Source organism: Neodiprion virginianus, chromosome 2, assembly GCF_021901495.1.
Source record: "Neodiprion virginianus isolate iyNeoVirg1 chromosome 2, iyNeoVirg1.1, whole genome shotgun sequence".
In the NCBI taxonomy this organism is placed as follows: Eukaryota; Metazoa; Arthropoda; class Insecta; order Hymenoptera; family Diprionidae; genus Neodiprion; species Neodiprion virginianus.
In genome coordinates, this window is record NC_060878.1 from 20930232 (window position 1) to 20941762 (window position 11531).

The following is an 11531-nucleotide window of genomic DNA, read 5'->3' on the forward strand; positions in this document are numbered from 1 at the left end:
GTCGGTGATCCAATGCGTTCTATGTAATACTAATCTAATCGGTGCAAATATGAATGTGATATATGAATAGTAAACTTCTTGTGTTATATTATTTTTGTTACTTTTGAAAATCTTTTTCTAAAATGTTTACGTACGTAAAATGTAAAATGCATCTCTTTTTTGATTCATAATCTATATATGTTATATAGTATATAGTATTTTATTTTATTATAGCAGAGAAATATCGTGTACATGTGTATATGTGGCGCCTGCCACATACACGCACTCGGTCTAGTATTAGAGCGAGGCAATGCTCGGCGTTTATCGCCCAATTTCGGAAATAATCCTCAGCGCGCTTTCCTCACTCCAGCGGGCAAAAACGAGAGCGAAGATCCTTCGCATCACCTCGCAGATAGTCAAAATCAACACACGCTAGAGAACCGTTATTGTAACCGCGCTATAACCGGATCTCCGTAATCACGTACCTGTAAAACTTAATAAACATCCTTTTATATTTCACCCATCGCACGCTTTAATACGTAGGATCCCAGTAATCCAGATCCCACATTGGTGACCCCGACGTGATATAGAAACGTTTTGCACTCGCGTGAATATTTCTGCCGGTTTCTCGCGATTCTTTTCCCGCGCCCGCGCGCCACGCCGAGTGTGCCCTTAGCGCGCTGTGAAATCGACTCCAAAACTTTTCGCCGCGCTTATTATTCGCTCCCACCGCAAAGGCGGAGACTCCAAGTGGTAGTGCGCGCATAAAATTTATTGCTGCTTTTCACGAGTGTCCGCGTGTTTTCCTCACCGCTCGCGCAAGGCTGAGCACCCAGAGACGTTGTGCTGCGTGAGTGAATTCATAGACACCTTGAGTGCTTAATCAGTGAGTGAAACCCCTCTCGTGCTGCAGTGCGAAGCACACGCGAATGATATACCAGGACGCTCTGGAAGACTCAGGAACAGGACCGGGAGAAGACCAAGAACCGAGCCAAGGAGAGTCAACGCTAAACGAAATGCAGGGTGATCAACCGCCAGCCCTGACGCCGAACCCCGTAAGGCTCAGGGTGCCGCCATTTTGCCCCGAACGACCAGCGCTCTGGTTCGCGCAACAGGAAGCGCAATTTCGAACGCAGGGTATTGTAACGGAAATCGGCCGATACTACCACACGATATCGAACATACCAACGCGTTACGCCGCGGAGGTAGAAAATCTTATCGTCACGCCCCCGGTAACCCTTCCGTACCAAGCGCTAAAAATAGCATTGATCGCGCGTTTTTCTCAATCGAGAGAAGCAAAAATTTTACAGCTCCTCGACCGCGAAAGCCTTGGTGACCGCACACCATCAGCGCATTTACGCCATCTGCGTAGCCTCGTCCCTGACATAGACGAGGAAATTCTTAAAGCGCGCTGGCTATCACATCTCCCCGAAAATATTAGAATTTGCCTCGTGGCACAAAACAAATTAACGCTCACCGAGCTAAGCGAGACAGCCGATCGCGTACACGAGCAAGTAAACAAAGGCAATAATGTTTCGGCGGTATCAAGCCTCGAAGCTCAAATAGCCGCACTCACACGTCAAGTCGAACAGCTATCAAACCAAGGCCGCCGCAATCAAAACAAAACGAGCAAGAAAAAAGAACGCTCGCGTAGCCGTTCACGCAGCAAGGCGAGTACACGCGGACTCTCACCAACATCGAACATATGTTGGTACCACAAGAAATTCGGCAATTCCGCGAAGAAGTGCTTCCCAGCGGGATGTAAATTTCCGGGAAACGCCAGCGGGAGTCGTTAATGGCTGAAACCGATTCCCTCGCGCAACCCAGCCGCCTTTTCGTAAAAGACAGACCCACTGGAACGCAATTTTTGGTGGACACGGGATCTGATCTCTCGGTAATCCCCCCCGGAGGAGCCCCCGCGCGGAAAGCAAGGACAGGTTATCAATTACGCGCCGCAAACGGCTCGCCTATTGACACCTTCGGCTGGACCACAATGACACTCGACCTCAGTTTACGCAGAGACCTGTCATGGCGTTTCGTCGTGGCAGACGTCACGCGTCCCTTAATCGGCGCAGATTTCCTGAGCCACTTCGGGATTGCGGTAGATTTAAAAGGCCGCCGCCTTATCGACACCACGACAACGCTCACATCGCTAGGCTCGATCGCGCACATCGATCACGCCTCGGTCAAGGTCATCTCTTGCGACAACTCGCCGCAATTCGAAAAAATAATCGCCGAGTTCCCCGATATCGTTAAACCAGACGGAGCCGTCCGTGACGTTAAACACAACACGTATCATTACATAAAAACGACGGACGGACCTCCAGTCTCGAGTAAAGCACGTCGTCTCGCGTCGGATCGTTTGAAAATCGCGAAAGAGGAGTTCGAGAGATTAATTAAGCTGGGCATCGCGCGCCGCTCCGACAGCCCCTGGTCGTCTCCTCTCCACCTCGTGCCCAAGAAATCCGGCGAATGGCGCCCGTGCGGTGACTACCGTCGTCTCAACGCTCGCACGACGCCCGATAGCTACCCCGTACGTTATCTGGAAGATTTTTGCGCGAACTGTCACGGTTGCCAAATATTTTCCGTCATCGATCTCGTGCGCGCATTCAACCAAATACCCGTCGCGCCCGAAGACGTCCCGAAGACAGCGATCATCACTCCGTTTGGTCTCTTCGAATTCCCGTTCATGACATTCGGACTTCGAAATGCCGCGCAAACCTTCCAACGGTTCATGGACGACGTCACCCGCGATCTCCCATTCGTGTTCGTGTACATCGACGACATTTTCGTCGCCTCGCGAGACGCGCAACAACACCGAGAACATCTCCGCATCGTGTTCGAACGCCTCCGACGGTACGGACTCGTCATAAACGCCGCGAAATCGTGTCTCGGTCAAACAGAAGTAAAATTCCTCGGTCACGCAGTCAACGCGCAAGGCATTAAACCGCTACCTGAACGCGTCGACGCGATCACCAACCTCAAGAAGCCTGAAAACATTAAGGGCCTGCGCAATTTTCTCGGTACGATAAATTTCTACCGAAAATTCATCAAACACGCGGCGGAAACACTCGCGCCTCTCAACCGCCTCCTGGAAGGATCCGAGGTCAAGGGCAAGACAAAAATCGCGTGGAACGCCGAGCTCGAAGACGCGTTCGAAAAATCGAAACGAGCCCTCGCCGACGCAACACTCCTCGTGCATCCAGACACGAACGCCGAGTGGGCAATCTTCGCAGATGCATCGGAACGAGCCATCGGAGCCGCCCTCCAACAGCACCGCCAAGGTCAATGGGAGCCGCTCGCGTTCTTCAGCAAGGAACTATCACCCTCCGCGCAAAAGATGTCGACGTACGATCGCGAACTCGAGGCAATCTACGAAGCCGTCAGACGCTTCCGACACCTTTTCGAAGGTCGGCACATCGCCATCTACACGGACCACAAGCCGCTAACTCACGCGTTCAACCAAAAGAAGGGGAGACATGTGGCGCCTGCCACATACACGCACTCGGTCTAGTATTAGAGCGAGGCAATGCTCGGCGCCCATCGCCAATTTCGAACCACCGTCTCGACGCTTCGAACACATCCACATCGATCTGGTCACGCTGCCGCCGTCGAAAGGCCGCACAAAATGCCTCACGATCGTGGACCGTTTCACGCGCTATCCAGCAGCCGTGCCGCTCGAAGACGGCTCAACAGAAAAAGTCGCTCACGCGCTAATGCTATCGTGGATTGCACACTTCGGCATTCCCTTGCGCATTACTTCAGACCTGGGAGGACAATTTGAGTCAAACTTATTCAAAAAACTCTCGGAACTCCTAGGTTTCAAACACAAACGCACAACGGCTTACCACCCGCAAGCTAACGGACTCGTAGAACGCCTCCACCGTCAGCTAAAAGCAGCGCTACTCTGTCACGAGGACACGTGGTACGACGCGCTTCCCGCCGTGCTACTCGGACTCCGAGCCGCGTACAAAGAGGACATCGAAGCGACTCCCGCTGAACTCGTCCTCGGCGAACCGTTACGACTGCCAGGCGAATTCCTTGCGCCCTCAAGGCAAGACACGACCGCCCCCGAACTGGTACGGATGCTGAGGAAGAACTTCCAAGATCTGGCACCAGAACCCGCATCGCGCCACACACACCAGCGCATCTTTGTGCACCAAGACCTCGCAAACGCGTCACACGTCTTTATCCGAAACGACCAAGTGCGACCGTCATTCTCCGCCCCGTACGACGGCCCATACCCAGTCGTCGACAAGCACGAGAAATACTTCACCGTCAAACTACGTGGAAGAAACACGCCAGTTTCGATCGACAGATTGAAACCCGCGTATCTGCTGCTCGACGAACTCCAAAGCCAACACGACACGGCCGGACCGTCTGCATTGAGCGTACACCAGCCCGTCGCAAACAACGACGCCCCAACGACCGCGACTTCAAAAAAGAAAAAACAAGTCCGACTCGCGCTGTAATTTCGTCTTACGCTCCATCCACGCACTCAACAAACCTGCACGCAAAAGACAAAGAGATGAGAAATAACCCAAATTTTTATCTTGCCAGTTTTTTTTTCTTTTTCTGTTTCCAGCTTGAAATACTACACAGTATTTCTCCAAGAAGGGGAGACATGTGGCGCCTGCCACATACACGCACTCGGTCTAGTATTAGAGCGAGGCAATGCTCGGCGTTTATCGCCCAATTTCGGAAATAATCCTCAGCGCGCTTTCCTCACTCCAGCGGGCAAAAACGAGAGCGAAGATCCTTCGCATCACCTCGCAGATAGTCAAAATCAACACACGCTAGAGAACCGTTATTGTAACCGCGCTATAACCGGATCTCCGTAATCACGTACCTGTAAAACTTAATAAACATCCTTTTATATTTCACCCATCGCACGCTTTAATACGTAGGATCCCAGTAATCCAGATCCCACATATATACATTGTAACGTGGCGTTTCAGAGTCGCCCGTCACAAGGGCACACACTTTTCATTCAATTTCCGAGAATCAATTACCATGCGCCATCGTTTTCTACCCGCAGAATCGGGTTTTTTGGGTACAATCCACACGGGTGAATTATACGGTGAATTTGAAGGAACTATTATTCCGTTGTCAATTTTAATTTTGATTTGGTTTTCAATCTCGGTTTTATGAATTGGAGGGAACCGGTATTGTCGCGTATTAATCGGTATATCATCCTGGGTTGGTATATGATGCTGAATGCCGGGTGTAGATTTTAATTTATCTCCAGGTAAATGAAATAATTCTGGAAATTCCTCAATGATATCTAATACGTGGTCCCGTTCCTCTATATTTGAATGATCTAAATGCAATTTTGATTGAATTTCTGTAAATCGATCAGTCACTTCAGGTTCTAGATTTAAGTCTTCTGAACTTGAATCGTGATATTCATGCTCCTCCGGAAAGTTGTGATATTCAAAAGGTATCACTTCCTGTGGTGGAATCTCTATCTCAATATCTCTATCCAAGGTATTAATTGCAAGAACATGGCATACGCCATCTTGTACCGAGACTGCAGCCTCACCAATGTATACGCCGTCTATGGTTTCTACGCGTGGCAAATATGCTTCTTTTGTGCCACAACTGATTACGTCAATGCCAATGGCTTGCTTTGTGCGCGCACGAATTTTAAAGAATCGTTTTTGCGGTTTTGCTTCGGTATCGGAATGTTCTTCGTATCCGATAAAACGTAGCGGTCTAATCGGGTCAGTTTTCGTTACCAAGGTGTTATGTGTAGAAGAGATCTCAGCCTTACGCTCGCGCAAATAATCTTTACCTAATATACCGTCGCAATTTAGCAAAAAGGTTGACCGTACGACGTGAAATTTACTTGGTTCGTTTTGTCAAGTTAAAGTTGTTATTCCCAAAGTTTTAACTTTATCGGTTGTTATTCCCGTAATCGTAGAAATTTCGTCTACACTGATTAAAACGTCAGGATGTAAAACATTAGCTTTAATTAGACTGATATCTGCGCCGGTGTCGATTAGAAAAATAGCTGAGTGTTCTTTTAATTCAGGAGCTGTCATCCTGATCAGTGGCGATTCTCGATCTGGTCCGCGCGTATCGTTGCACCGGCCGGCGGTTCCGCGAAACGGACCGTCGCGCGTCGCGTCGGTTGACGCTCGGACGTCGCGTACCTCGCCGTTGCGTCCGGACGACGAGTCGCGTTCAAGTTTAAAGATTCAGCTGTTTCGGACGTTCTACGCCGAGATGGTGACCGTGTTCTGACGTTCGAATTATCAAACCTCGCTTGATTAAAACCGGACTGCTGATTCGGGTCGTATGAACGGGTGTTTGAATTTGGCGAATTCGATCTGCCCGTATTTAAATTTGCTCCCGGCGATCCCGATCTCTGTGGAATCAATGCAGGATTTATTGTGGGCGGATATCCATAAGGTGGTAAATACGGATATGTCATCGGCGGATAATAGTACGGGTGTTGTGGAAAATAAGGCGGATATTGATAACCACGCGGTTGCTGGTGCTGAACCTGTGAGTGAGCGGGCATGCCGTATGGGTAATAACCCCTCGGTTCGGGTGATCGTCGATCGGCGACGTTTGCCGTCGGGTGTCTGTACATTGCCGCGTTCGGTGACGGGCTTCTCGCGCGTGTCTCCGCTCCGTCTGAGATGCCATAATTCGAATACAATCGCGGCGCGTTATTTTGGTTATAGATCATTGGAGAGTTCGGTCGCGGAATTTGTACTCTCTGCGTTTCTCCGGAAGATATTATTCCCTGACGCATACGATTTTCTGTTTTTCGCGCTTACTTAAACGCTTCTTCCAATGTCTTTACACGTCCTTCAACATATCTTTCGATAGCTTCAGGTAGTCCTCGAATATAAGCATCCAACGCGTTCACTTGTAGTACTTTCATTACCGCGTCGACTTCGGTTTTTCCGTACTCGTCTTCTAAAGCTACGCGAGCTGCACTGACCAAGATTTTTAATCGATCGTAGAAATCGCTCACGTTTTCATCACGTTTCATCCGTATATTCGCGATCTCTTGTTGATAATACGGATAAGTCTTTTCAGCTGCAAATCGACCTTTCAGATGTTTTATTAATTCATTGACCGTATTGAAAGTTTCGCCATATGTACTGTCGCGAGCTGCTCCTTGCAATTTTCCTAGAACGCACTTTACATATGCGCCTTCCGAATTCGGCGAAACATACACTGAACCATTTTGCACGTCTTGTAAGAAATCTTTCAAACGAATGTTTTTCCCGTCAAAATATGGAATATTAAGCGTACTGTGTTGTAGCGCGAAGCATTCCGCCATTGACGTCATCATCGCATTACTCGCGTCTAGGGTGGATACATTGGTTCGGTCCGCGCTCTGGTTTCCCGTTTCGTTAGGCATTTCAAAATCGAAAAAGGTTGTTTATGCACACGAAATAATTCATGCCAATGTTAGGCAAATATTGGGAACACAGTTAATACACAAATGACCAGTGGTAAATTCGGCAATATACGATATCAGGATATTATGATATATACATACAAATACACAAGTAATAATTCGCAGAGTTTCATGCACAATTTGTCGTTAATTATATAATTATTATCTAGAAAGAAAGATGCCTTGTTTTTTCATGCGTTTGACCAGTTTTTCAATTTTACACAAAAACTAAATTTTTTTTTTTTTTTATTTCAACAAATCTCACTTTCAGCAACAAAATCCGACCGCTGCCACCAATTCTTGTGTTACGTGGGGGTGAGGGTGTACTGAGCGGTGGTAGTTAATGATTAATTGAATAATCAAGCTCCCACATAACGACAATGAATAATTATTAAAACTAAGAAAAGACCTACCTTTCGATAAGCCGGTAATTTGTAGGATCGTGTTGCTATAGTCCTATACAGGTCTGTGAGGTTTGTTTAAATTGTTGTGGCAATTTTACAATAATAAAAATGGGAAGAAGGTCGTTCAAAATAAATGTTTAATATGATTTAACTGATAAAAGATGAAGTATATTCTGTTTCGATTTGGTTATTGAAATATCTGGTAACAATCAATGGTGATAATGATATATGAGCCGAAAATAACAATTTATAAAGTGTTCAAGTTTATACAAATCGTGTGTTATACTATTCTGAAGGATATTATTATTTGGTACCAGGAGCATCTACTCTGAACGATGGTTAACTAGCTGGTCGTGATTATTGCATTGTATCTCTCTTTTTAGATTATCTTAAATCAATTATATATATACTATTGTTAAGTCTTATTCGTTAATTCTTCGAAACAATAAGTACGATTTAATTGGGGGTAGTGAAGCTAGCCACCAATTCTAGACTTGGTTTTGAATGAAAATTACTGAAGTAGATTTTGATTATAAAGGTGAAACAAAAATTCGTTCAATTTCGAAGATTAACACTCGGATTGACTTAGCTTTAGGTGAATCGGTCGACGAGATTGAGAGCCGTCGGATCGTGTCGGTCTGCGTCGGTAGAATTCTGGACCAGGGCCTCACCTCAAGTTTGGAAGAGTTGTTCAATCGAACGATGTTGAACGTCGGTCACTTAGTCTTTTTAGATTTGGAATGATATCTTGTTATCGAAAGTTATAGTTGAAAATGTCAATTTCCTGATTTTGATGTATGTTAAAATTGATTGCAACGATTTATTTATTAAAAACGATAGTGTAATTATTATTATTATTACTTAAAATTACCTGATTCGGTTGAATCAGGGCCGACCTCAATTTGATTATGGAAAATGGAATGGCATAAAAATGTCTATTCGCGAAATGATGAGATTTAGTAAAGCACAGAACAGATGGAAACGTAGAAGATAGTGAGTCTCTTGCAGCTAACAGAATAACTGAATGCTCGAATTTGACGAATTAGCGCGAGACTTTAGGTCGGTCACAACTAAGATTTTCCAAACGCTACTCTTGCTCGAGAGGGCTAATCCGGGTTGACGTCCACGCACTTCGCGACTTGACAGACGAAAGACGCGGCTTCTTGGGCCCGAGGGTCCAAGGAGCTGCAGTTGTAATTAGTTACAACGGTAATTAGCCAATGAGGTGCGAGGGCGACCTCCTGGTGCCCAAATCCACATGGTCAGCGTTACTTCTCGTTCTTCGACGGTGTTCCGACGATTCTCAATCTCGTCGGTGACACATTGAAGATATGAACAAAAGATATTTACATGCAATGTTCACACATTCATTCATACATTCCAATAAGTAATCTATTTTAATTTGGTGGTTCTAAAGGTAGTGGTTTATCCTAGTTATTGATTATAGTTTCAACTCAAAAAGAGGGATATTTCCAGGCTGAGCGCTACTGATGCTAATTCAGCAGTCTCCTATTTCAGTTCTCGGTACCAGTTAAATAGAAGAAAGTTGAACCTTATACTAGGGATCCTCGTTGGTCCCTACGTGACTTTTGCCAGGAGGGGTGGAACTCGCCGTTATTAGAATATGAGATTTTGATGAAATGATATCTGTGCATTGAAGAAATTAAAGAAAAAAATGGAATGAAATGGAATTTTGAAAAAGGTACGCCAAGGCGGTACGTCGGGGCGTAACAAATATACACGTGCTCAATACAATACACTCAGTTACTGAGTCCCGTCTAATCCAAGACGACCCGGTCAGTTTTGACTCACTCGACAGACTCCTTCTATCGTTCGCTTACAGTCGTTTATTACCTATGTATAAGTGACATCTATACTTTCACACGCATTGTACATTTGTATATTTCTCATGATCTTCGCATATATCAACACCTCCTCTCAAAGTCATGAGATTACATGTTTTCATCATTTGACCCTGACATACCTCAATTACTCATACACTCATAATGTTTAATTTTTCCTAGGCCCTTTGTTAGCATGTCAGCGGGCATTTTTTCAGTTCTCAAATGTTTAATACATATAATGCCGTCTCTACATGCATCTCTAACGAAGTGATGCCTAACATCAATATGCTTTGTTCTCGTGTGAAACGTCTCGCTCTCAGTAAGTCTTATTGCACTTAAATTATCTTTAAACATAGTAATACATTCACACGGAAAATCAAGACTTTCAAATAAACCGCGCAAGTACATCGCCTCTTTTGTTGCTTCTGAAATAGCTATGTACTCCGCCTCAGTACTCGATTGTGCCGAGGTTCTTTGTTTACGCGCCTCCCAGCTTATCGGTGAGCCAGCTAAAACAAATGCGTAGCCAAAGTATGATCTACGACCATCAAGGAATGATCCCCAGCTAGCATCAACTAACCCGAATAATTCAAGTCCAGTTCGCTCATAAGCTAAACCACAGTCAAGCGTTCCTTTTAGATATCTCATTACGCGCTTTACCGCTTTCCAATGTGTTTCATCATAATTGTTATTGTACTGACTTAAATAGTTAACCGCGTATGATAAATCTGGTCTAGTAGTAACCGCTAAAAACATTAATGCTCCAATTGCGCTTTGGTACGGATATTTAGACATCACTTTAGTGTTTGGCTTCTTATTTTTTACTAACTTACAACCTACTTCGATCGGCGTAGTTGCTGGGTTACATAGACTTAAACCGAAACGCTCTAGCACTCTCTCAGCATACATTTTCTGATTTAAAAACACACCATGATTTTCATCACGTATAAACTCAATTCCTAAACATTGTTTCACTTTACCTAGGTCTTTCATCTCGAACTCTTTAGATAATTGTTCTTTAATTTTTAGTAACCAGTCATTGTCGTCTGTCGCAAACAGTAAATCATCGACGTACACTGTTATTAACATAATTTTCCCATTTCTACGTGCTATAAACAAGCATGGGTCTTGTATCATCGATTTAAAACCCAAAGACTTTAATTTATTTACTAGCTTTACATACCACCGTAAACCTGACTATTTTAGACCATACAAAGACTTTTCTAATAAACATACACAATCTTTGATTTCACTTAAACCCTCTGTCCACTCTTTGGCGATCGCAACTACTGAACTCGTATACTCACTACTATTTTCAATCATTCTATCTGTCACCTCACATAGCACTTCAGGAACTTCCATGTAGACGTCCCCTTCGAGTTCGCCGTTGAGGTAAGCAGTGACGACATCCATCTGGTGAATATCAAGACCTAATTCTGCTGCAAGTGCCGCCAATATTCTAATCGACGTTGTTCTCACTACTGGGGAGAATGTTTGATAAAAGTCTTCCCCTGGCTGTTGAGAGCAACCTTTTGCTACCAGTCTAGCCTTCTTGATCTCTCCTTGAGTCGTATCTTTAGTGCATAATACAAATCTGTTACCTATGACTTTTCTATTTATGGGTCGAGATGCCATTCTCCAAGTACGATTTTTAATTTGTGCCACCATCTCTTTCTCGATGGCTTTTCTCCATTCTTCAGCTTCTGGACCTTGCTCAGCTTCTTTCCAACTATAAGGTGCGTTCGTCGTCATGTTGACGAACGCGTTATCACTCTCATGTGTTTCTGAGTCTGTATTTTCTTCTTCGCCGTCCTCCTCGAAGCTTTCATGAGCGTCCCTCTCTGGATCTGGTTGACTTGAGTACCCCTTTCGAGGTCTACCGGC

At 45.2% G+C, this 11531-nt stretch overlaps 2 protein-coding genes across 2 annotated transcripts; both read left to right on the forward strand.

Moving 5' to 3' along the window:
• Positions 1-908: 908 nt before the first annotated feature.
• Positions 909-1775, forward strand: LOC124297758 (uncharacterized). The gene has a single exon (XM_046749069.1). The coding sequence runs from the start codon at positions 909-911 to the stop codon at positions 1773-1775; it is 867 nt and encodes a 288-aa protein (XP_046605025.1).
• Positions 1776-3695: 1920 nt separating this feature from the next.
• Positions 3696-4451, forward strand: LOC124297759 (uncharacterized). The gene has a single exon (XM_046749070.1). The coding sequence runs from the start codon at positions 3696-3698 to the stop codon at positions 4449-4451; it is 756 nt and encodes a 251-aa protein (XP_046605026.1).
• The last annotated feature ends 7080 nt before the right edge of the window (positions 4452-11531 follow it).